This window comes from Siniperca chuatsi, linkage group LG19 (assembly GCF_020085105.1).
Source record: "Siniperca chuatsi isolate FFG_IHB_CAS linkage group LG19, ASM2008510v1, whole genome shotgun sequence".
NCBI lineage: Eukaryota > Metazoa > Chordata > Actinopteri > Centrarchiformes > Sinipercidae > Siniperca > Siniperca chuatsi.
In genome coordinates, this window is record NC_058060.1 from 25,702,455 (window position 1) to 25,728,982 (window position 26,528).

Sequence of the window (26,528 nt, forward strand, 5' to 3'; positions counted from 1 at the left end):
TATTTACCTAATGGTTCAAGTTATAATAACAATAATAGTTCTGTTGTTTTGCTGATTCACGCATGCTTATTGGTTATAACCTAGGTTTTTGGTTTAGTCTCATTAAATTTTTTTAGTTCATTCCTATTTGTGTCCAGTTATAATGATAATGATTGCTAATGACAGGCTATTGAATTGAAGTGTGCTGGATAAGCTAATGATAAGTATATGTGGGGTTTTTCTTCCTCTGACGCTTGAGGTTTTCCCCACTTGTCTGGTTGTTTGATTTTTCCTTTCCTACTTAACGTTTGTTCTTAATTATTTTGATTAGCATTTATTTTTAAGATGATTTTATGCTAAAAAGGGAGGAATTGTAATGGCAAGAACAAACAGACTCTCTGATATAATAACATACAGATATTATTATAATTGTTTGGCGTCAATACTTCATTTGTGTATGATTGTTTGGACTGCGAGATGAGAACAGTACACTGATAATGATGACATGGAACTACAAATTATCCTATTGACTGTTATGTCCAGACTTCAGGGACACTCTTCTCCCCGGGTTGAGGAGTCTGACTCTGAAGACTGGATAAATAACTGATGCTCTTTTTCCTCTGTACTCATTCAGAGCAGATTATACTGATGTATGTTTTTGCTGCTGTGAGTCCGTCTGCAGACGCTTGAAGTAAACCTACAGAAAGACAAGTGATTGCCTTGAGTGTTTCTTTATTCCGAAGGAATTGCCACTACACCATGCAGATTTGTATCACAGGGGAAGTGTATTAAGCAGGTAATTATAGATAGCATGAAACACAAACAGTATGTTTTGCATGAAAGCGAACACAGCTCGTGACACAGAATAAATCAACCAATCACGTATTTCCATAGAGCTCATCTGGAGTCTGCTGCTGCCTTTGTTTCTTCATTTGACCTAAAAAATGATTTCTTTGTTTTCAACCAAAACCAGAGAGTCTGGATTATTTTTGTGTCTGTACTTCTAATCGATTTATATACTGATATATAAAATATGTCTTTCTACAGTTACACGTTGATAATCGTTGAACAGATTTTTTTATTTGAACGATATACAAAATAAAATCTTAGGTGCTGACTTTCCTTGATTGAATCCAGACTGAATCAGGTTTTATCTGCTTCTTTCTGTTTGTTACAAGCAAATCTGTTACAATATGAGAAACAGCTGCTATTGGTGGAAATAACCAGAACTTCAGAGAGGTAACGCTACACACATACAACATCAACTTCCACTGTTATTTAGAAACATGCGGACATGAACTGCAACACTCCATCGTTCCACAGGGTGGAGCTGCGACAGAAAGCAAAGAAATGAAACGTGTTCATCTACATAAACAGAAGGAAGCTGCAGAGGCACTTTGGGTTCAGAATATCTGAAAGAATGTAAAAAAGACTAAATAAAGTCCAGGTCCAGGTCCAGGTCCAGGTGGAGGAGGTGGAGCAGAAGGAGTGGAGGAGTCTCAGTGTGTCTGCAGAGACGGTGTAGAAGGACAGAGCAGCAGCAGAGAGTCCAGATACACTGACGATACTCTGCCACATCCAGAGGAACACACAGGGACGATGGTGGACTTGCCTTTGTGTCTGACAGTGGAGCTGATCTCAGAGCAGTTCAGACTGCAGCACTGACACTCATCTCCACTTGTTGTGATTCCTCCGTCAGTCACTGCTGGGTGAAGCTCTCCTCTCCACTCCACCTCCCAGTAACATGGCCCAGTCAGTGCCTCTCCACACACCAGCTGCTGCTTCAACCTCTGGATCATCAGGACACAGCTAGTCCTCAGAAGACATTTCTGATTCCTCACACTCTGACAGAGACCGCTTCCATCTGATGAGAGAAGAAGACAGACAGCAGAAGTGATAAATCAGTGTTTACAGAGACTCCCTCCATCAGCTGTCAGTCAGTGAAGCAGCACATCCAGTATAAAGACCAGCAGGGACCTCAGTCCTGTTCAGACCAGAAGTGGAGTGGCTGTGTAGCGCAGCCAGCTTCCTTTCAGCGCTCATGTTAACGTGTTGGAGTGAACACACTGAGCTGGAAGCTCACACACCTGCAGAGACTTTGGGCATCGAGTCTGTTTACTCTGCAGATTTCACTGAAGCACACAGTGGAAATAAAGTGCTGGGAGTCCCTGAACGCATCATGACTGCAGAAACAGAGAGATGTTCACTGCTCACTTTAATGATGGATTTACTGCTGTTAGCGCTCAGAGCTGTTAAAAACCAGCGTCTCAGTCACGTCTGAATATTTCATCTACTTCTGAAATATTACATGACAAATGTGTAAATATGGAGTCTGTTATAAAAACATTTGGACACAACAAAACAAATGACAAATGGACAGATATATATATGATGTTAAAGGTCCTACATGTTCAAAGACTGAACAGCTAAACATCAGCTGTGATTACTGGACTTCAGCAGAGGTTCTGGTCTGCAGAAAGACCACATGGTGACTAAATGTAACGATGGTTCTTTGAAATAAGAGCCAGTGATCTGCAGGCTTCAGTCAGACTGATCTCAGAGCTGTGACAAAGATGAACTGATCAGTTGTTTAGTGTTGAAATGAGAGAACAAACACTTTGAGATCAGATTTGATGCTTCTGATGAACGAGGACACTGTCTCTGTACATGTTGTAATGCTGCCAGCTGGAATCCAGCTTTATTTCCTGTAGACATGAACACAGCAACAACAGTCGTCTTCACATCGACTCAAACACATGATCACAACGAGCTTCTGGCTCATCTGATTGGCTGACTGTTCTCTCTCTCTCTGTCTCTCTGTCCAATGAAGCCCGTCACCATCCTCCTCTCACAGCTTCACTGAGGAAAGCAGCCACTGAGAAGGTCGGAGGTTTACAGGAAATACTGGATCTTTGCTTTGATACTAACTGTGTTTAGTACAATACTGCTGAAAGCAGCATGGACTGACTCCAGCCCTCTACTGACCTCAGAGTCTCCAGTCTGCAGTGTGGACTCTCCACAAGATCAGACAGCAGCTTCACTCCTGAATCCTGCAGCTTGTTGATCACTCAGCTCCAGCTCTCTCAGATGGGAGGGGTTGGACTTCAGAGCTGAGGCCAGAGAAGCACAGCTGATCTCTGACAAACTGCAGCACTCAATCTGAATAAAGAATAAATGATGTAACTTTAGAAGACAATGTTCCTGTCCTGTGTTTAAAATCATTCAGTGTTTAATAATCTGGTTTTAGTTGAAACAGATTATTTATTTATTGTATTTTTGTTTATTTATTATCATTTAGTTTTTAAAAAACATTATGTTGAATATAAGATGAAAATCAAGAGTTTAAGAGGTTCAGAGTGAATTATCCAGTGGAGATTTTTCTTGTTATATTCAGGTTTTAAATGTGTAGCTCAACATTGCTCTGCCACAGTCAATGGACTAAACCACTGAAGAAGAAAACAGACTTCAGCATTAAGATACTCAGTGTGGATCAGTCTAATATCAGCCTTATGTCTGCAGTTTAGTGTCACCACAACTTTCACATCATATTAATCTCAGCACAGAAGTAAAAAATGGTGTCTGACCTCAGAGTCTCCAGTCTGCAGTGTGGACTCTCCAGTCCAGCAGACAGCAGCTTCACTCCTGAATCCTGCAGCTTGTTGTTCTCACTCAGGTCCAGCTCTCCGATCAGATGGGAGGGAAATGGACTTCAGAGCTGAGACCAGAGAAGCACAGCTGATCTCTGACAAATTTCTGCAGCCCCTCAATCTGAATAAAGAATAAATGATGGAGATAAAATCCATTAATAATCCATTTGTTTATCAGATGTGTTCAGGTTTTAAATGTGTAGTGTTAATCATATCTATTATTGTCAACCAGGTATGTTGTCCCTTTTGTAAATCCCGTGTTGGGAAGAGTTTTGGGCTGGATCGACACTTAAGCACATGTTAATCATATCTATTATTGTCAACCAGATTAAACGGAGAGCCTCCGAACGCTCCACTGTGTTACGTGCTCCTTGTGCACCACACCGCAAGATCTACACAACGCAGAAGTACGACGGTTACACTGGTGCCGTGACCCGTTCTTCGGCTTCATCCAGCGGGTTCTCTTGTGTCTTTCCCGCCCGACCTGGGCTCGCCGCCGCCGCTCACCACGGAGGACAGCGGGAACGCCAGATCGGACCTGGACCGCGCATCGGACCTGGACCGCGCCCGCACGGGGCTCCGTGTGGACTCGCCACTGCTTTGGAGTGTGGCGGTGATCAGTAGTGGTACCGAGTGCTGCTATGTCTTGTCTGAAAATGCTGTTGATGCAGTTGAGGGTGCGGATGTGGGAATATTAAAGGTACTGATTATTTTGCTTGAGGGTGTGAGCTTTCTGGATTAATAAGCTGTGACTTTGGACAATTTTATTTTGGTGTTATTTTGCCATAAGCTTTGTTGTTTGTGTTTGTGTTTTTTTCTCTCTGATTTTATGCAATGGAAAATATTGTGACATTTGGTAGAGGGAGGGGTTTTGAGTCTTTTGCCCCTACACCTGCTGTTGGTAAAGGCAGAGGTGTGCTTTCATTTTCTCCAGATGCATCCACACCAAAGTCACTCTATGATGGCTTGGCACAAGCTGGCTGTGGTTTCAATTCTCCACAATGTGACGTTACGTCTGGTGTACATGGAAAAGAGGGTGTCAATGAGAAACTCTTAACTGATATAGCTTCACAGATTGGCGTTTCTATTGGTGAGAGTATTGCCACCTGCATTGAGCATCGCCTTGGTAATGCTATGGGTTCGAGTGTGGTTGGGACATCTGCTAATGATTCTTCAATGCTAAATGTCATTGTGCGCCAAGATGTGAGGGAACCTGTGAGTTTCAAAGGGGATGGTACTGACACATGTTCTGTTCGGGAGTGGGAGGTTATGATGCTTTCCTATATGAAAAGAGTTGTATCCCTGTGTCTGAACAAGCTGAAGAGGTTATATTAAAGCTGGTGGGGAGGGCCCGTGAGGTGGTTAAGGTGGGCATACGCAGTAAGCCAGTTCTGACTTTGACTGACGGCCCTGAGCCCATTTTTGAGATACTGAAGCAGCATTTTAGTGACACTGTGACCTCTAGTTTGCCATTAGCTGACTTTTATGCTACTCTACCCCACTCTGGCGAACACCCCTTTGACTACTGGCTGAGACTTAACAAAGCCCTAGAAGTGACTGAGGACTCTTTGAAAAGACAGAATAAGACTTTTGACTGTCTGTCACGTGACCTAGCCGCCATGTTTATACTGAACTGTCACTCATATTGAGGTGCAAGCCTATGCATCAATGGACAGTTGCTGACATTCATGAAAAGCTGGTAGAACGTGCTAAGGACCTCAGACAGACACCCAAGCAGAAAGTGAACACTGTCTTGTTTTCGCAGCACCGAGAGGTTGCTGCCCCTCTGCATAGTGTGTCCCCGGTTACTGCGAATGTGGCTGCTGTTGCACCACCCAATGTACAACCAGCTGAGTGTGCACCAGACCGCCTGGACAAAGTTATTGCTCTGCTTGAACGTGTCCTGGCGCAACAAGAACAGCAGCCCAGGCTTTTCAGTAAGTACAATGCCCGCACACAAAACCCCAAAGTCAGAGCCGGTCTGCCCTGTGCTGTGTGCGGAGATGCTGGACACACTACAGTACACCACTGCAGGTCTGACCATCTATGCTTTAGCTGTTACGCTCCTGACCACACCAGAGCTGAGTGTCCTGTTGCCACGGTCAAACCCAGAGCCACTACACAAACAGCACAGCAGCAGGAAAACTAGATGGCCTGCATGTGGTAGGGGCAAGTGTTGGGCCTGAGTTTGATTCCCCTGATACTGACATGGATGATATAGAGTCGGTGTATCAAAGTGTCTACGAAGAGAGAAACATGGGACGTCGCCAGTGATTCAAAACATACAGACACTCAAACAATATGATGAACTGTTCTATGAAAATGTGACACTGGGTGGAAAAGTAATGGTGTCTGCCCTGCTGGACAGCGGTTCGATGGCTTGTACCTTAAGCTCCAGTCTGGTCCCTCAGTTGTTGCAGCAGGCTGTTTTAAAAGACCCCATCCTTCAGCCCACAAACATTGTGTTAATTGGGTGTGGGGGTTCCAGAACGTTGCCCCAAGGCATGTGCGACATCGAAATGGAAATGTACGGCTGCAGAGTAATCGTCCCTACCTTAGTTGTCAATGGCCAGAGTGATGATTTGATTGTTGGCAGTAACCTGTTGCGTGCGTGATCAGTGGACTAAAGCGGGAACTTCAGGATCAGGGCTCTGCTGTGCACGGATGCAGGAGTGATGCAGAACGTCGGCTGTTGAGTTTGATGGCTGGGGTGGAAACCGAGGATGTCCCAGATGTGATTGGCACTGTCAAACTCAGGAGAGCTGTCACTTTGGAGCCGATGACTGAGCACTTGGTGTGGGCCAAACTGCAGTATGTGGACAAACGGTTTGTTGGTAGTGAAGTATTAGTGGAGCCTACAAGCTCTAAGTCCAGACCAAGAACAGTTATACTTGCTAGGTCAGTTGCTCTATTGAGGGAGGATGGTTGGCTTCCACTAAAAGTAATGAACCCATTCCACAAGCATGTCATCCTAAAACGAAATGCTAAGGTAGCTGACGTGTCTCTGTGTGAGTCAGTTGAGAGGTTTGGTGGTACTCAGTCTGTCATTGGTCAGCAAGTACAGTATCAGAAAGCCGGTAAAACTGAGCCCAGTCTTGTGTCTGACACGTCCACCTTACCTGACCATTCCCGAGCTAAGGCACAGTGTACTGCTGCTAGTTCGCCCCAGTCTGAGTTGTGTGATCTAGGTTTGTCAGACATAGACATTGAGTCATGTGAGGTTTCTTCGAGTACAAAGCTAGGTTGGCAGAACTTATTGTAAAGTACCAGTCTATTTTCTCTAGAGACAAGTTAGATTGCGGCAAGGCCACTGGGTACCTGCACCGTATCAGAGTCACAGACGAAAAACCTTTCAGACTCCCGTGTAGGCGCATACCACCAACACAATATGAGAAACTGAGAGAGGTTTTGGATGACATGGAAGAGCGTGAGATCATTAGGAAGTCCAGCAGTGAGTTTGCGTCACCCCTGGTGATAGTCTCAAAGAAAACCGTGACTTGAGAATATGCAATGATTTCCGCTGGCTCAATGCACGAACTGTCAAAGACGCGCATCCGCTCCCTCATCCTGCCGATGCCTTATCAGCCTTGGGTGGTAATGCCTTTTTCTCAACAATGGATCTCACTTCAGGATATTACAATGTGGAGGTTCATGAGGATGACAGGAAATATACAGCCTTCCCATCACCATTTGGTCTGTATGAATATAATAGGATGCCTCAGGGCCTTTGTAACAGTCCGGCGCGTTCATGAGGATGATGTTAGGGATCTTTGGCGATCAAAACTTCCTCAGTTTGTTGTGCTATCTGGACGATGTCCTCGTGTTCGCGCCCACTGAAAATATGGCTCTTGAACGTTTACAGATGGTCTTTCAGAGACTACAGTTACATAACCTCAAGCTCGCGCCCAAGAAATGCAACTTTCTAAGACGGTCAGTTAAGTTTCTCGGTCATATCATCAGCGCTGATGGTATTCAGTCTGACCCAGATAAAGTTGCAGCCATAACCTCTTTGACAGAATCTGACCTTATGGAGGATGGCACTGATGTCCCATCTCAGCGCAAAGTTCGTTCGTTCCTTGGTATGGTGGTGTATTACCAGCAGTTTATTGAGGGCTGTTCTACTATAGCCAAACCACTGTTTCGACTCACATCAGGGTCGAAAGGTCCTCACGGAACTCGTAGAAAGTGTCAGGTTCGTAAGAAACTTAGTGCTGTTGACTGGACTGAAGAATGTAGGTCAGCGTTCAACAAATTAAAACAAGCCCTGTTAGACCAAGTCATTCTCGCGCACCCGAACTTTACTGACCCGTTTTTGCTTTCTGTCGACGCCTCTACAGACGGGTTAGGCGCTGTCTTGTCGCAAGTTCCTGCTGGTGGTACAACAGCCAGGCCAATTGCATTCGCTAGTAAGTCCCTCAGTTATGCTCAGTCAAAATATCCTGCGCACAGACTAGAGTTTTTCGCACTTAAGTGGGCGGTGTGCGATAAGTTCCACCACTGGTTGAGAGGTCATCAGTTCACCGTGTGGACAGACAATAACCCGTTAACTTATATATTGTCCAAAGCTCGTCTGGATGCGTGTGAGCAGAGGTGGATTGCTAAGCTTGCACCTTTCCAGTTCGATATCAAGTACATTCCAGGACCCAGAAATGTGGTTGCTGACGCTTTAAGCAGAGAGCCTTTTGTGCAGTCCAGTACGTCCCATCGTTTGACCAGAGTGCCGTATGCCAAGTTACTTGCTGAGGCTGCGGCTGTGGGCACCACTGGTGTTCAGGATGCTTTTCGGTGGTCTGCCAATCCACCTGATTTGACATCCGAGTGTGGCCAGCCTGTCTTTACGCAATGTGCAGCAGATGTTGCGTCTGGCTCCGCTTTCATCTCAGGAAGTTGCTGCTGTGCTCAGTCAATGTAAAGATAGTGACGCTGAGTTGGTTGCACACGCATTGCTCTTGCCACAGTTCTCCCAGACAATCCTGGTACCCCCAAATATTGGCTCTGACGTGCTGTCCCACGATGAGTTAAAAGAGAAACAAAGGAATGATTTGGATTTGAACAGAGTGATCGTGTATGTGGAAAGAGGACGGAGACCATCTAGGAGGGAGCGTGCTAAGGAATCTGCTGAAGTGATCAAGTTGTTGAGGAACTGGAAGAAACTAACTATGAAAGATGGAGTTCTGTACCGTGTTGCAAAGAATCCAGTAACTAAAAAGAAGACCTACCTGTTTGTTGTTCCTCTCTCGTTGCGACGTAAAGTTTTGCATGGGGTTCACGATGAGGCTGGCCATCAGGGACAGCAAAGGACTCTGTATTTGGCGAGGCAGAGGTTTCATTGGTTGGGGCTCTCTAAAGACGTGGCAGAGTATGTCAAGCGCTGCAGGCGGTGTGTGGTTGGGAAGTCCCTGAGCCGGAGGCTGAGCACCACTAGGAAACATTCGTGCCTCTGAGCCTCTTGAACTGGTCAGCATCGATTTTTGGTCGGCTGAAGATTCCGCTAATAGGTCCTTGGATGTGCTTGTCGCCACGGACCATTTCACTAAAATGGCACACGCCTTCCTGTGTCCCAACCAGTCAGCCAAAGCAGTCGCTCATCAGCTATGGAATAACTACTTTTGCATTTATGGATTTCCAAAGCGGCTTCATTCCGATCAGGGAGCCAACTTTGAGAGCGCTCTAATTGCGGAGTTGCTGAGCGTGGCTGGGGTGCAAAAATCGCACACTACACCCTATCACCCCATGGGTAATGGCTCATGTGAAAGGATGAACCGTACGCTAGGTAACATGATTCGAGCACTGCCCCCTAGAGCAAAACACCGTTGGCCCGATGCCCTGAAATCATTGACATTTGCTTATAACTGCACTGTACACGAGACAACTGGCTATGCTCCGTTCCTGCTCATGTTCGGTAGAGTGCCGCGACTCCCGGTGGATGTGATATTTGGTTCGGTTCTCAATGATCCAGAAGTTGTGGACTATGATCGTTATGTTGAGTCCTTGCGAAAAAACTTGTGTGAAGCAGTGGCCATAGCACAATCAATGGCAACTAAACAACTTCAGCGCCACAGTGATCTGTACAACAAGAAAGTGCGTGGGGCTCCGGTGGATGTGGATGATCGAGTGTTATTAGCCAACAAGGGGGAGCGTGGAAAACGGAAGCTCGCTGATCGTTGGGAAAACACAATCTATGTCGTGATCGAGAAAAACGATGAGAGCCACACCTTTAAGATTCAGAACCCCACCAGTGGTCAGATAAAAGTTGTTCATCGTAATCTGATAATGCCAGTGAACTTCCTGCCTCTGTCTGATTCAGATTCTAATGCTCAGGAACAGGATGTTGTGTCCCTTGCATCAAGTTCAGTGGACATCAGTGTAGACAGGTCAGCAGTCACTGATGTTGCTTCGGGGTCAGTTGAGTTTCGGACAAGGGCATGGGTGTCTGAGTTACCATCAGCATCTGGCAGTGTTACGGATGACCCTATGGTGACTGAAGTTGACACTGTTCCTGACCGTAGATCCCGAGCTGGACGGTTACTGAGACCAGTGTCTAGACTTATTGAAATTATGCACTAGTGACTTGCGTCGGTCTTTGGAGTTTTTGGTGTTGGAATACAGTTTTGTTTTCCATTTTTATTTTATGAGAGGTTTGCAACATTTTTGTAATGTTGTCATTTTGAGTTTGTCATTTGAAATTATTTGACATGGGTCTAGTCTATTCTGAGGTGTATTACAGTTACATATGTATAGAATATGTAGGTGGGCATATTCTTTTTCCCTATGTGTGTAGATGGGATTTGGCCAGTCCTTTTTCTCACGCTAATCTTTTGATGGTTTTCGTAACTGGGTGTGTAGCTGTAATGGTAATTAAGTATTCCTCATTAGCATATTGGGAACAGTGGTGATTGGTTTCCTGTACTCGAGAATTGTGCCTGGTATTTTGTGTAATTCTAGGGGTGAATGTAACATGTTCATTATTTATAATATAATTACACAAAATTGTTCTTTTATTTGTCACTGTTTCATACCTGGCTTTTGATTTGCTGTGCTGCTTTGGTCCTCCAGCCCCTTCTTCTGTATTTTTATTTAATTTCTTCTTCGTGTGTCCCCCGGCTGCACCTGTATAAATACGAGGGTCGCGACTTCCTCTTCCCTTTTTGTAAATCCCGTGTTGGGAAGAGGTAAGTCATCTTGTGTAATCCCCTGTTTTAAGTGTCTTCTGTTATTATTTTGCCCTAATTTATCATTACTACACTGTTATACTGCCATTTAAGTTTATATTGAGCACCGATGTCGCTCCGTCATCGTGCTTTATTGATTGGAAGAAGGTATGCGTGGAATGCTAACTATGTCAATTGTGTTTCCTGTAGTTTTGGGCTGGATCGACACTTAAGCACATGTTAATCATATCTATTATTGTCAACCAGGTATGTTGTCCCTTTTTGTAAATCCCGTGTTGGGAAGAGTTTTGGGCTGGATCGACACTTAAGCACATGTTAATCATATCTATTATTGTCAACCAGATTAAACGGAGAGCGCCTCCGAACGTTCCACTGTGTTACGTGCTCCTTGTGCACCACACCGCAAGATCTACACAACGCAGAAGTACGACGGTTACAGTAGCTCAACATCACTCTGTCCTAATCAATGAGCTTCTCCCAAAAATGAGTAGAGTGACTTTGTCATTGTGTTATTGTGGATCATCATCATGTCAGCACAACATTCATACACCTATTCATGTCAACACAGATCAATAACATGCTGCTGATCTCAGTCAGGTCTCGAATTACAGCAGAAAAACTATATTGAAAAAAAAAAAATTGTTATAAATTAAACTACCCAACTGTTTGACAGAAAATTAATCAGCAGCTGTTTTGATGGTTGAAGTCATTTTTCCTGTAAATCACTTCCTGGCTGCAGCTCCTCAGATGTGCAGATCTGCTGCTTTTCCTCTGAACGACTGTAATAACTGTAATGTTTGTTAATAACGTCAAGCTTCGGACTGTCGGTCGGACACGACGACACGGTGAAGGCGTCACTTTGGGCTCTGGGTCGTCGTGACGGCGTTTCTCACCGTTTTCACCAGTTTTCCAAACCGATCGATCGATGGATCGATGGATCGATGGAGAAAAGCATCATCAGATGGATCCAGAATGAAAAGCATCATCAGCTGCAGTCCGATACAAACCGGTTCAACATGAGCTCCAGCTCCACCAGCTGCAGCAGCAACATCCTGCTTTACATTAATGAACTTTGACCTCTTTGAAGCTCGTTCGGAACACTTAGCTATTAGCTTAATAAGCGCGCTGTGGTTGTAACAACAACTGTGGACAAAGCAGGTGGAAAAATGGCTTTTCTGCTTTTTCCTCGAGTTGTCGTCAACTCCAGTACGTTCCCTTCACTTCACCTGGTTCACTGTCTCCACCGCGGCCGCTCTGCTGTCCGCTGTGTGTAGGAGCTGAGCCCGCCCTCGGTCAAACACGTGGAGGAGAGGACGGAGAAGCTAGCGCGACCATAACATAGTTTTAACATATCTGCATCTGCATGATTCACGTGGGTCACGTTTTCAGGTCGGAAAATCTGATATTCTGTATCAATCCGGAAAAATCACATTGACAAAACAAAGTGTTTTAAAATTGTTTTTTAGAATCATAATAATTTTTTCACAAAATCTCGTCGCGCTTGATGTGAATAGTCAAAATTCACATCCAAATTATTCTCAATTTTGTGCCGTTTATTCGTGTTGCTGTTTAAAGGCCTTAACAGTGGACATTTTCTACAGTTTCTTTAAGAAACTGTCTTTTGTGACTAAATTCAGTACAAGAAACATGAAAATATGAACTAAAATAAATTTACAACTTTATGGATGTAACTTACATAAATTAGGTTCAAATGTTAATTAAACATATCAGATCTACAATAGTAACAGTCAGTGAACTGACCTTAGAGTCTCCAGTCTGCAGTGTGGACTCTCCAGGCCAGCAGACAGCAGCTTCACTCCTGAATCCTGCAGCTTGTTGAAGTTCAGATCCAGCTCTCTCAGATGGGAGGGGTTGGACTTCAGAGCTGAGGCCAGAGAAGCACAGCTGATCTCTGACAAACTGCAGCAACTCAATCTGAAAAAAGAATAAATGATGTAACTTGAGAAGACAATGTTCCTGCTTGAAATCATTCAGTGTTTAATAATCTGTTCAGAGCTGAAGAAAGTTGAGAAAGTAGAAGTTTAGAAAATGGAAACTCCAAACACCTGAACCCAACAGGCTGCAGGTTCAAACTGTAAAATACAAGAAGTCAGAAAGAGCTCTCATTAATATTAATGACATCGTGCTGCTGCTTCAATAAAGACGTAGTGACTTCACCTCTTAACCTCTGCCAGCTCCACCAGTGGCTCCATCTATACAAACTCATGTTGTGCAGCCAAACACAAATAAAAACCCACAGAAACTGATTTCAGATTCGACTCAAGATCCCAAAGTTTCCAAAGATGCCAAATATGTCAGAAATGTGAACAAAAGACATCTACAATATTTCTTTTAGGAACAGTGGAGTCATAAAATCAAAGTTTCTTCAGTTTAAACTCTTCAGTCAGTATAAGCATCATATAGCTTCATAAACATGTTGTAAAAAGAAATACTGAATATATTTGTTATTGTCTGACAGTTGAAACAGAGATTATTTATTTATTCTTTGTATTTATGCATGTTTTGATTTTATTTAAAAAACCCATAAGGTGACATTTGAGATGAAAATCAAGAGTTTAAGAGGTTCAGAGTGAATTATCCAGTGGAGATTTTTCTTGTTATATTCAGGTTTTAAATGTGTAGCTCAACATTGCTCTGCCACAGTCAATGGACTAAACCACTGAAGAAGAAAACAGACTTCAGCATTAAGATACTCAGTGTGGATCAGTCTAATATCAGCCTTATGTCAGCAGTTTAGTGTCACCACAACTTTCACATCATATTAATCTCAGCACAGAAGTAAAAAATGGTGTCTGACCTCAGAGTCTCCAGTCTACAGTGTGGACTCTCCAGTCCAGCAGACAGCAGCTTCACTCCTGAATCCTGCAGCTCGTTTCCTCTCAGGTCCAGCTCTCTCAGATGGGAGGGGTTGGACTTCAGAGCTGAGGCCAGAGAAGCACAGCTGATCTCTGACAAACTGCAGTCACTCAATCTGAATAAAGAATAAATGATGTAACTTTAGAAGACAATGTTCCTGCTTGAAATCATTCAGTGTTTAATAATCTGCTCAGAACTGAAGAAGGTTTAGAAAGTAGAAGTTTATAAAATGGAAACTCCAATCACCTGAACCCAACAGGCTGCAGGTTCAAAACTGTAAAATACAAGACGTGAAAAAGAGCTCTCATTAATTTTAATGACATCGTGCTGCTGCTTCAATAAAGACGTACTGACTTCACCTCTTAACCTCTGCCAGCTCCACCAGTGGCTCCATCTCTACAAACTCATGTTGTGCAGCCAAACACAAATAAAAACCCACAGAAACTGATTTAAGATCCCAAAGTTTCCAAATATGCCAAACATGTCAGAAATGTGAACAAAAGAAATCTACAACATTTCTTTTAGGAATAGTGGAGTCATAAAATCAGAGCTTCTTCAGTTTAAACTCTTCAGTCAGTATAAGCATCATATAGCTTCATAAACATGTTGGAAAAAGAAATACTGAATATATTTGTTATTGTCTGACAGTTGAAACAGAGATTATTTATTTATTCTTTGTATTTATGCATGTTTTTATTTTCTTTAAAAAACCCATAAGGTGACATTTGAGATGAAAATCAAGTGTGTAAGAGGTTCAGAGTGAATTATCCAGTGGAGATTTTTCTTGTTATATTCAGGTTTTAAATGTGTAGCTCAACATCGCTCTGCCACAGTCAATGGACTAAACCACTGAAGAAGAAAACAGATATTAGCATTAAGATACTCAGTGTGGACCAGTCTAATATCAGCCTTATGTCTGCAGTTTAGTGTCACCACAAGTTTCACATCATATTAATCTCAGCACAGAAGTCAAAAATGGTGTCTGACCCCAGAGTCTCCAGTCTGCAGTGTGGACTCTCTAGTCCAGCAGACAGCAGCTTCAGTCCTGAATCCTGCAGCTCGTTTCCTCTCAGGTCCAGCTCTCTCAGATGGGAGGGGTTGGACTTCAGAGCTGAGACCAGAGAAGCACAGCTGGTCTCTGACAAACTGCAGTAACTCAATCTGAATAAAGAATAAATGATGGAGATAAAAATCCATTAATAATCCGATCAGATGTGTTCAGGTTTGAAATGTGTAGCTCAACATCACTCTGTCCTAATCAATGAGCTTCTCCCTAAAATGAGTAGAGTGACTTTGTCATTGTGTTATTGTGGATCATCATCATGTCAGCACAACATTCATACACCTATTCATGTCAACACAGATCAATAACATGCTGCTGATCTCAGTCAGGTCTGGAATTACAGCAGAAAAACTATATTTATGCTTTAAACAGCTGCATTTAGAAATATGCTTTGATCTGTGTGTGTGTGTGTGTGTGTGTGTGTGTGTTCTGAAGGATCAATATCAATGATCAGACATCATTTATGAAAACACATTGACGTTAACAGAAATCAAAGAAATATTTCTATATCAGCAACTAAACTTAATTCATTTAAAACAAATATTAGTTCAGAGGATCTTCTGTATACAGATGTGACCTTTAACTAAAAATTGTACACATTAATTTACTTCAACAGCTAACAGGGGACATTTTCTACAGTTTCTTTAACTGAAGTCTTTTGTGACTGCAGACTAAATTTAGTGCAAGAAACATGAAAATATGGACAAAAGGAAATTTACAACTGTATGGATGTAAGTTATGTATGAACATAAACTAGGTTCAAATGTTAATTAAACACAAGATCTATAATAGTAACAGAGTCAGTGAACTGACCTCAGAGTCTCCAGTCTGCAGTGTGGACTCTCCAGAAAATCACACAGCAGCTTCACTCCTGAATCCTGCAGCATGATGTGTCTCAGCCACAGCTCTCTCAGATGGGAGGGGTTGGACTTCAGAGCTGAGGCCAGAGAAGCACAGCTGATCTCTGTCAACCTGCACCAACTCAATCTGAATAAAGAATAAAAGATGGAGATAAAAATCCATTAATAATCCGATCAGATGTGTTCAGGTTTGAAATGTGTAGCTCAACATCACTCTGTCCTAATCAATGAGCTTCTCCCTAAAATGAGTAGAGTGACTTTGTCATTGTGTTATTGTGGATCATCATCATGTCAGCCTTCTGCAGACATCATCCAAATGTCAGCAGTGGTGATGAGAATAGTCTAAATCTGTGGTTTGAAATGAGAACATCAGAAGTGCAGGGACAGATGGGAAGAGGTTTGTAAAGTTTTGTTTTTACTTATAGTATTATTTATTTATTTGTTTACTATTTCATACAGTCTTATTTATTTCACATTTGCCATTTTGGAACTCCACAGAAAACATCTTAGTATTTTTCATAAAATGACACAATTGTTATGAATTAGAAATAGGAAGAAAATGAAAGTAGCAAAAGTAACAACATGTCTGAAAACCATTCCAGACTTGACTGAGATCAGCAGCATGTTATTGATCTGTGTTGACATGAATAGTTGTATGAATGTTGTGGCATCTCCATCAACACACAGCTGACTGACTGTGAGCTTCATCCTCATTCATCTTTAGAACTGGATCAAAGGAACACTGAGCAAAGTGAGAAGCATGTTCTCTTCATCTTAAATGTAACCTAGTACCTTCCCGTACAAATACCGTGTATTATTTATGCTCCTGTTTACTGGTGGAGTCGGAACACAAGGTGACATCATTTTCTGACAGGAAGCATCGTTACATGTTGAAGTGTCGTTGGTGACGGATCAGACACAATGCTTCAAACACCTTTCTCTGTCTCTGTGCTCCTGTATGTGAGTTTTAGAGTGTGTTTGTGTCTGTATGTGAGAGAGAGGGGCTTTATGTATAAATGTAGACGTTCCTGTAAAATACTGTGTTCTGAAGGTTATGTATAAAAAGACATTATTCCTGAAAATGTGTTGATCTTTTATTTTATTTATATATAGATGTGTCTCACATGTAACAAAATACAGATCTTGATTTAATTTCGCAGCACACTGAAGGATAAATCCCACAGTTTCCTTAATAACATCAACCCAGATTGAGTACAGACTAAATTTGGAGCCAAACTGTTCAGACTGTCAAACTTTTAAAAATATCTGTTGTGATTTGAGCTTAGACAAACCCAGAAAACGAGAACTGAAGGAAATTTAAAACTTCTGTCATGGATTCAAATTTGGTAGATATACACTGAACAAGGGCAAAATACATGAACTGACCTCAGAGTCTCCAGTCTACAGTGTGGACTCTCCAGTCCAGCAGACAGCAGCTTCACTCTTGAATCCTGCAGGTTGTTTTCACTCAGCACCAGCTCTCTCAGATGGGAGGGGTTGGACTTCAGAGCTGAGGCCACGACTTCACAGTGAGTCTCTGAGAGTCGACAGCCAGAAAGTCTGTGATGATGGAGAATATAAAACTTAAGTATAAAAAAATCTGATACTTTATTGATCACAAGATTTGTGGTTTGAAATTTGAGCTCCTCCTGTCCACATGTCAATGTGTCCTTGAGTAACATCAGAAAGCCCAAATTGCAGCTTTAGACAAAAGTGCCAAATGACTGCAATGTAAACGTGTCATACTTTGATGAACAGTGTGCTGTGCTTTGTGTTTGTTAAACGTTATTTTAATGCGATGTTCAATGAGCTGTAAAGTCACTGTAGGTTTTAAAGCCACCCCCCTTGTTAACCTGCTCAGAAGCTGCTCTGTGCTTTGTATTTGTCCCACAAATTGAGTGTTTATTTGACAATATAATGTAATAATTATTTCAGTGTTTAGTAAATGCCCCTAAAAATCAGTTCAAGGGGCCAAACAGAACTGCCTACCTAAACAAGGAAGCCCTCCTCTTCATCTTTAATGAATCTTATTAGGTCACCCCATCTGCTTTTCATCATCACATTCAATTAATTTAATAATAATAACTTTATTTATTTAGCACTTACAAAGTACAAAACAAGAGCAAGCCAAAGTTAAAGTAACATTAAAAGACGCAAAAACATAGTTGACAAATGAACATAGACAGAAACAATAAAAACATGTCAAAAGAATAAAGCAACAGAAAGACGACATCACATTTTCTTTAAGAGTAACTAAACCCCCAAACCTCATTTTAATGCAAAGGATTTGAATTATTTATATTGTGTTATAAATATGCAGAGGTGACGTATATGGTGGCAGCTTTTTTTTTTTTTTTTTTTTTTTTTTTTTTTTTTAGGTAACAGTTTCTTCTCAAGTGGAGTTCACCTGGCTGAAGTAAAGACTACAACAATATAATTTCTCCTCTGAGCTTGGTGACGGTAAAAATCCCTCCACTGAACTGAACCTGCTGAGCTCTCCTTCACTGGCAGAATGAACCTGGAGGCCGTCCCAGCAGCTGACTGTGTAATGAGCTGCTGTCTGAGGAAATCAGCTGCTAAATACACAAAGACTGGCTGCTAACTCAATGAAAACCACAGTGGAAATGTGTGCTGCTATTTTCTCTAAATATCTTGCCTTTAGAGTCACTGATGTGAAATGGTGCAGAAAGGAAACACGTTGTCCGACAGTTTGTGTTTGCAAACTGATATCATTTCTCACATTAAGGTGACCAGATGGAGAAGGTGAGAAAATGGGACAAGCTTTAAAAAACGCTCTCTATCAGTGAACATTACTAAAGCAGCTTTGGAATAAACCAGTTTACAGACCAGTCCATTCAAATCCTACCAGAGAGAGGTAGACAGAGAGAGAGCTTCCTCACTGTTTGTAAATCTAACTCATTTCTAATGTAGCAAAACACATGAAAAGACATTCATCGTTGGAACTAAACAATGTAAAGTTGCAGATTTTATTTAATGAGGATGGAGAGGGGGATGCTCTGAAGTTAGAAGATGAACTTGATAGCTATAAACACAAAAATGATTTTGTAGACATTTGTAGTTTAACACATGTAGAAGTATTTATCAACAGGTTTATTACTAGTTTAGGAAACTTATAGTGTGGAAGTTTTATATTGTGCATGTGTGTAAAGTGTGTATCTTTACTCTAATACTGATGGCTTCAGCTTTACTTTACAGTGTTGATAACCACACCTGGACTTACACAGCCTTTCTGCAGTTCCTCACAGCTGGAATCAGTCTCCGTTGTCCCTCCTCTGATGTCTTGTACTTCTTCAGGTTCAACTCATCCAGAACCTCCTCTGACATCTGCAGCATGTAGGCCAGAGCTGAGCAGTGGATCTCAGAGAGTTCCTTCTCTGATCTGTTCTCTGACTCTTGGATCTCCTGATGGACTGAGTGGTCGTTCATCTCCGTCAGACAGTGGAAGATGTTGATGCTTCTGTCAGGAGAGATCTCATCACTGTTCATCTTCTTCAAGTTGTTGATGGCTCTCTGGATGATTTTTGATCTTCTCTTTGTCCGACCCAGCAGGCCTCCTAAGAGTCTCTGGTTGGACTCCACAGAGAGGCCATGAAGGAAGCGGACAAACAGGTCCAGGTGGCCAGTTTTACTCTTCAGAGATTTCTCCATGGCTCCCATCAAGAAGTCATCCAGGGTTGAATGTTGATTAAGGCGTTTTTTTCCCAGAAAAGACTTTAGGATTGAGCCCTTGTGTTTCCAGTCTTTCCCCAGGAAGTCCTTTAGTACCTTTCTGTTCCTGTCGGTGTGACAGTGGAACATGTAGACTGCAGCCAGAAACTCCTGAACGCTCAGATGAACAAAGCAGTAGACTGTTTTCTGGAAGATCACACTCTCTCTTTTGAAGATCTCTGTACAGACTCCTGAGTACACCGAGGCCTCTGAGACATCCAGACCACACTGCTCCAGGTCTTCTTGGTAGAACATGATGTTTCCTTTTTCCAGCTGTTCAAACGCCAGCCTCCCCAGCTTCAGAAGAACTTCCCTGTCAGCCTCCATCAGCTCCTGTGGACTCGTCTCATGTCCCTCATCATACTTCTGCTTCTTCCTCTTTGTCTGAACCAGCAGGAAGTGTGAGTACAGGTCAGTCAGGGTCTTGGGCAGCTCTCCTCTCTGGTCTGTAGTCAACATGTGCTCCAGAACTGTAGCAGTGATCCAGCAGAAGACTGGGATCAGACACATGATGTGGAGGCTCCTGGATGTCTTGATGTGCGAGATGATTCTGCTGGACAGCTCTTCATCACTGACTCTCCTCCTGAAGTACTCCTCCTTCTGGGCGTCAGTGAAGCCTCGTACTTCTGTCACCCTGCCAACACATGAAGGAGGGATCTGATTGGCTGCTGCAGGTCGAGAAGTGATCCAGACGAGAGCCGAGGGAAACAGATTCCCCTCGATGAGGTTTGTCAGCAGCACGTTGACTGATGACTCCTGTGTGACATCAGACACGACTTCATTGTTGTGGAAATCCAATGAAAGTCTGCTTTCATCCAGGCCGTCAAAGATGAACAGAAGTTTACAGACAGCGAGCTTCTCTGCTGTGACCTTCTGTAATGTTGGATGGAAAACATGGAGCAGCTCGAGAAGACTGTACCGCTCATCTCTGATCAGGTTCAGCTCCCTGAACGAAAGCAGAATCAGCAGACTGACGTCTTGGTTTTCCAAGCCCTCTGCCCAGTCCAGAGTGAACTTCTGCACCGAGAAGGTTTTTCCAACGCCAGCGACGCCGTTCGTCAGAACGACTCTGATGTGTCCCTGTTGGCCGGGTAAGGCTTTAAAGATGTCGTGGCACTTGATTGGAGTGTCATGGAGGGTCTTCTTCTTGGAAGCTGTCTCAAGCTGCCTCACCTCATGTTGGGTATTAACCTCTTCACTCTGTCCCTCTGTGATGTAGAGCTCAGTGTAGATCCTGTTGAGGAGGGTTCCACTTCCTGTTTCATCACTTCCTTCAGTCACACGTTCACATCTCCTCCTCAGACTGATCTTATGTTCATCTAAAACCTCCTGCAGACCACTATCTGCTGAAAGAGAAGAAAAAACATTCTGAGACTGAACAGAGAGCGAGAATACAGATAAATAAAAGTTTTTTTGAATCTATGATATTCATAACAATATTATGAAAATAAATGTCCCTGTAGTTAAACTGAAAGTCCTGTTTTCAGACATGACAACATCAGCAGACAGGTGTACAGTCTTACTTTGTACAGTGCTGGTCTGACGGGCTGTCTGCAGTCCAGGTCTTGTTCTGGATCTGTCTCCACACTGGGGACAGGAGGAGTCTCCTGATGAAGCAGACTGGTCCCAGTATGAGGTGATGCACCGTCTGCAGAACCAGTGTCCACAGCTGGTGGAGACCGGATCCTTCAGGACGTCCTGACACAAAGCACAGCAGGACGGCTGCTCCTCCACAGAAACAGGACTCCTCTTCCTCTCTCTATGAAGACATTTCTTTAGAACTAAAATGATTTGGACGACACTGTGTCGAAGCTCAGACGGTCACAGAGAACAGTAAAAGTGTCGTTACTTTTCTGTTTGCGTTCAGCTTTCAGTCTGTAATGACAATGATTGTTCCTTTTATCTCAACTCTCCTGCTTTCAGAAACACTAATTAACTGCTTTTCCTATCTGACTGTCTTATTAAACATTTAGTGATCTGCCTGTAGTTTGTTATTAATACAAACTCAACACTTCCTGCAACTACTTCACAGTAAAAGCCTTCCATTAAAGACAGCTGATTATGTCCTTCACTGTTTTACAGTCACTTTGGGCAGCTTAGCTTGAGTTAGTTCGGTTTAAACTGAGGTTAGAAGTGGTCTGAATAACTGTGGAAGACCAGCAGTGTAAGACACGTAGCATGTAACAGTGGTGTTGCAGGTCCACACAGTTTCCTTTCTTGTATATCCTTCCCTTTGTTTCCCTTCACTCTACTGTCAACTATTGAATGAAGGTATAAATGCAATTCAAATATTCTAAAAAACAGAAGTGGTCCAATTCTGCATTTGATCATTTTCTGCCCCTTTTTCCATCCGCAGATCACTTTTAGATACGTGCTGCCCATGGATGTTTGTTCTTCACCTTCAGGAACAATATATGGCTGAGAGAATCTGAGCTCAAAGGTCCACTTACTAATGTTTCAAAGCAAAGTGTTGATCAAGCTGAGCAAAGCTTTTCTACAAATGCTTTTTCACCACATGTTGCACAATTATAATGAACTGATTCAAGAAGCATCTGGTGGATCATAACAGCTGATCTGAGGAAGAGCCAACAACTAAATATTCTGAGGACAAATATGAGAAAATGAATGACATGTTTGAAGCAGATTCTTTCAGATTGTGAATGGTTCTAAATCTTTACAGTGACTTCAACATGGCGGCAAAAATATATGAATGTTTTCTTGAAAAGTAAATTCTGAAATGGAGGTTCTCAGGTGTTTTGCTAAAGAAATAAAATGAGATCCATCTTAGTTTGAAACAGTATCTGCACTAATAGTTCCGCATCATGAATATAAATCTTTTAGCATTCTGTCTTCATCCTCAATGCTTCATCTTCCATCAGCTCAGTTTACAGTAAAAACAGTCTCTTACTTTGTGTCTGAGGGTCCAGGTTCATTACTGAAGAATAGAGGAAGACCTTTGGACCGGTCACTCTTCAGAGACAGACAGCTGGATCCTGGAGACTCTGCTCTCTGTCTGTTGGACTGAACTCTGCAAACACCAAGATGTTTTTATTCGTATCACATGAATCCTTGATAGATTCTCTGATGAAAGCCGTTTAGGGAGCTCTAAACACACAAACTGCTGCTGCTGTCGATAATCAGGAGGTTTAAAGTTTGCATTAGTCCTCTCAGATCAGATTACAACTCTTCTAGGTGACTGACAGCTGTCACAGATACTCAGGCTGGATTCAGACAGAATCAGCGCCTGATTCTGAATGCAGCCTCAGAGGAAGATGGCATCAAATATTTCTCTGTCACAAAAAGATTGTTAAATTTAGGCAGCAATTACATTTTAATGTACAAACACAGAATCAACAGAAAACATGGCATCGGCAGAGGAAACTGAAAATGAGTCATATAACTGAGTTAGTGTCAGTTCTCTTACTTTGTGTCTGAGGGTCCAGGTTCATTACTGAAGTCTGGATTGTTTCCTTTGGACCGGTCACTCTTCAGAGACAGAGAGCTGGATCCTGGAGACTCTGCTCTGTCCTCCTCTTCCTCCACACAAACACTCATCTTCTGGCCTTCAGTCAGTCTGAGAGGTGAAACAGAAACACTGACTGTGAGCTCAGAACACGAGAATCAAGAGGAACAAGATTATTCAAGAGTCACAAACAAGAAGAAACACACACAGTAAAATAAAACCAGCCAGAACTCCACCTGGTCACTTTTCTTTAAATCTGCACTGTTTTCTTGGGTAACTGCAGCTTTAATGTGTATTAAACCTGTGTATACATGTGACATTGGTAAGCATCTGAAGTTCCCACTTGTCCTGAACGCAGCACGGTTGACGTACTGGATGTGGGCGGGGCAGTACGAGTTTTATTAAGTTTGTCAATCAGTGTATGATCGATCCCCGGCCTTAAAGACGCGAGGAAGAGACCGCAGATGTATTATTCTGCATTCTTCTTCTTCTTCACGTCAGCATAATGAAAAGCAGCCACTGACTGTGAGCGCAGAACACAAGAGTTTAGGAAACAAGTCTGTTCAAGAGTCTCAAACAAGACTGAGAACAGGAAGCAGCACGCGTAGTATACATCACGACTTTGTGTCCACAGATGAGTCAAACTGGTCATTCTCACATTTCTTTCCTCTACAGTCCACAGGGAGGAAACCGACTCACAGACTTTGACGGTAAAATAATAAAAATGTTGGATTAACACTCACCCTGCCTCAGCCTTCAGTTTCCTCCTTCTGCTTTGTTGACTCAAAATGGAGTCTGAACTAACTGAACACTTTCAGCTTCAGGTTCCTCCCTGTTCTTACACAGTCCATTTACTGCCTCACTGACCTCGATTTACTGGAAATCACACGACTCTGTCTCCGTGCGCATGCGTGCGCCTGTGTGTGTGTGTGTGTGTGGTGCTCACACAGATCAGCTGTTTAACATGATGTGTCTCTCTTGGCTTCAACAGGTTGAATTAAAATGAGTTTTGGTCTAAATGTTGGAACTTAAATAATGTTTAAATGATGTAAAAAATCTGTTTTGTTTAAGTTCCAACTAAAGTGCTTTAAACTGAATGAAACCGAACTAAATGTGTTCTTTTACAGACTTATAGGGAACACAAACACAGCTGAGCATCAGCTCCTTCATGCTCCACTGGATCTGGAGACAGTGGGTTAAGGTGAACGACCTTTCATCTCAGCACAGGAGCCCCCCAGGGCTGTGTCCTGCCCCCGACTCTGCTCCTTTACACAAACAGTCTCACGTCCCATCACAGTTCAGTTACCATCCATATTAGGTCTCATATCCAACAACAACGAGCACAGTTAGTGGGAGCAGGTGCCACAACCTCAGGTCAGGTGGGCACCCAGGAGGCAGGGCTGAAGGGCTGAGCAGGTCCGGGTGATGACCAGACGTGCGGAGCAACTCAGGAGGTCGGGGACGAAGGTGGTGGGAGGACCTCCGGGCCGAACAGGATGCCGAAGTGAAGACAGAAGCTCTTTGGAGACCGGCGCCAAAGGCGGAAGCCCTCTGGAGGCTGGCTACGAAGGAATTGACCCTCCGGGGGTCGAACAGGATACCGGAGGTGAAGACAGAAGGCCACTGGAGGTCTGACTGGAGGCCAGCGGCGAAGGCGGAACCCCTCTGGAGGCCAGAGGCTTGGCTGGAGATCCAGACCAGGGTCTGGCAACAGGGCAGCGGGACAGGAGGCCGGCGACGGAGAGACTGGCAGAAAAGCCGGTGGAACCAGTGCTGCCAGGGAACCAGGAGGCTGCCGCACAGGTGGATCAGGAGGTTGCTGCAGCTCAGAGAGTTCAGGGGATTGCTGCAGCTCAGAGAGTTCAGGAGGTTGCTGCAGCTCAGAGAGTTCAGGAGGTTGCTGCAGCTCAGAGAGTTCAGGAGGTTGCGGCCCAACCGGAGCAGGGGATGGCTGCTGCCATAAGTAGCAGCAGCCAGTAGGTTTTATAGACTGGGTTTAAAAGTGTTTGCAGCCTGCTGGAAATGTAGAGGAGATAAAGGTACGTTTGTGTGTTTGAGTCTCTGCTGATTATTGATGCAGCAGCGCCACCTGCTGTCCAAACCAACAAAGTCAACCCTGCTCTCCATCTGTTGTTGAATCACATATCAGACATCCTTCATGTTCTCATTTTCCTGAAGGACCAAAAACACACCTCGGCTGGAAATGTGCAACACTTGAATCTTCCTCAGTCAACGGAAAAGAAATTCAACAAAGAGGCTTCATGCACGGCAACATGTATGAAATATATCAGTCTGTATAGAAGTTGACTATGACTTACATCACATGACAAGTTAGATGAGTTGTTAACGTCAGGATGTGAGAAGTTTCTACAATCTGATACAGAATATTATCAGATTATACAATTATAAACAGAGACATAATGTCACACTAAAAGAATATCACTTAGATAAACCTCAGGGATGGACGGAAACCATTCCCACCAGCATATTGTCACAGTCTGTCATGTTCTCTCCACCACATCACAGTCACTTCACTCTTCAGGCTCCCCTTCACAGCGCACTCCCTCACCTGAGTATTGATTACCAGCACCTGTCACCCTTCGCACACCTGCATTTAATCAGCCAATCCACTCCCTATATAACCCAGCTCCTTACCTCAGTCAGTGTCCGGTCTCGTTCGCTAGAAGGACAGAGCTACGCTTCCTACCTTCAGTTTACCACGGACTCTACTACACCGCTAGTCATCGTTTCCAGTCTTCCTAGAGCTGCAAAACCTTCACTCGACTCCAGGCTCCTGTGGACAACAGTGTTCACCCGGCCCGGAGTGTCTTCCGTCACCAGTGTGGTGAATCCTGTTCCGCCGCCTCGTGGGCAGCTATCCAGCACCTGCGCTTCACTCTTATCAGTGATCCAAGGGACGGTATCTTCTTTGCTCTCCTCAGTTCTCGTATTATCCCTGTTATCAATAAACCTTCGAAATCACCTTACCTGTGTCTCCGGGTTGGTCTGTTCCGTAACAGAAGACCGGACCCAAGAACAAGGATGACGGCCAAAACTTCCCTACTTCACCTGGGTGAGTTGGCCAAACGATATATCCTCAGCCTCCCTAGTCCCTTTATTGCGGTGGGACGAGTTTCTACAGTCGGGATTTTCTCCGGTAGAGTGGAAAATTGCGAAGAGTTCCTCACGGCGTGCTTCTTCGCGTTCCTGTTACACCCTGATCAGTTCCCGCCTGAGCGGACACAGGTAGTCTTCGTGGTGCTTCGCTAGCCGGTCCGGCACTGCAGTGGGCTGGATCCCTGGCGGTTAAGGAAGAGGCAGTTCTCCATTCTCTGACCTCTTCCTGGCGAGATTCTGCCAGGAGTTTGGCCCGCCGAACCTATGGTCATCCACGAATCCCCAACCTGTCTGCCAGCCGCCGCCGCCGCCTGCCTCCAGCCCTGAGGCTCAGCCGTCTGTCTCCAGAGGGTCCCAGCCTTCGCCGCCGGCCCGCCAGTCGCCAGTGTCCCCAGGCTCCGCTCCGGATTCCGGTCCGGAGGTCAGCAGCCTGCCAGAGTCCGCTCCGGATTCCGGTCCGGAGGTCAGCAGCCTGCCAGAGTCCGCTCCGGATTCCAGCCCGGAGGTATCCTCTCCAGTCTCGGCTCCGGTTTCCAGCCCGGAGGTATCCTCTCCAGTCTCGGCTCCGGATTCCAGCCCGGAGGTCAGCAGCCTGCCAGAGTCCGCTCCAGTCTCGGCTCC

General features: G+C 43.8%; 2 protein-coding genes and 1 long non-coding RNA gene across 11 annotated transcripts in view; 1 reads left to right on the forward strand and 2 right to left on the reverse strand.

Moving 5' to 3' along the window:
* Positions 1–23,562, reverse strand: part of LOC122866462 (protein NLRC3-like) — an 876,731-nt gene extending 853,169 nt beyond the window's left edge. For 2 of the 5 annotated variants that reach the window (XM_044176153.1, XM_044176156.1), the window contains exons 1-2: positions 23,534–23,562; positions 22,752–22,901 (exon numbers count right to left, since the gene is read on the reverse strand). In XM_044176153.1, coding sequence (XP_044032088.1) covers positions 22,752–22,882 — 131 coding nt within the window. In that variant the 5' untranslated portion in view covers positions 22,883–22,901; positions 23,534–23,562. The remainder of the gene's footprint in view (positions 1–22,751; positions 22,902–23,533) is intronic. The other 3 variants (XM_044176154.1, XM_044176157.1, XM_044176158.1) reach the window with 2 other exon arrangements.
* On the reverse strand, positions 695–3,597 carry LOC122866528. 2 transcript variants are annotated; one of them, XR_006375735.1, is made up of 2 exons: positions 3,564–3,597; positions 695–1,843 (listed from the first exon to the last, which is right to left on the reverse strand). It is a non-coding gene; the product is annotated as an uncharacterized LOC122866528 (long non-coding RNA). The 2 variants fall into 2 exon arrangements; XR_006375736.1 differs by lacking the exon at positions 3,564–3,597 and adding an exon at positions 2,965–3,025.
* Positions 9,046–11,167, forward strand: LOC122866491. 4 transcript variants are annotated; one of them, XM_044176245.1, is made up of 3 exons: positions 9,046–10,798; positions 10,988–11,044; positions 11,141–11,167. In XM_044176245.1, exon 1 carries the CDS (start codon positions 9,165–9,167, stop codon positions 10,191–10,193), a length of 1,029 nt encoding a protein of 342 aa, XP_044032180.1. In that variant the 5' UTR covers positions 9,046–9,164; the 3' UTR covers positions 10,194–10,798; positions 10,988–11,044; positions 11,141–11,167. The 4 variants fall into 4 exon arrangements, with proteins under 4 accessions (XP_044032180.1, XP_044032177.1, XP_044032176.1 ...); XM_044176242.1 differs by having other exon boundaries at positions 9,046–11,044; XM_044176241.1 differs by having other exon boundaries at positions 10,988–11,167.
* Positions 23,563–26,528: the final 2,966 nt, after the last annotated feature.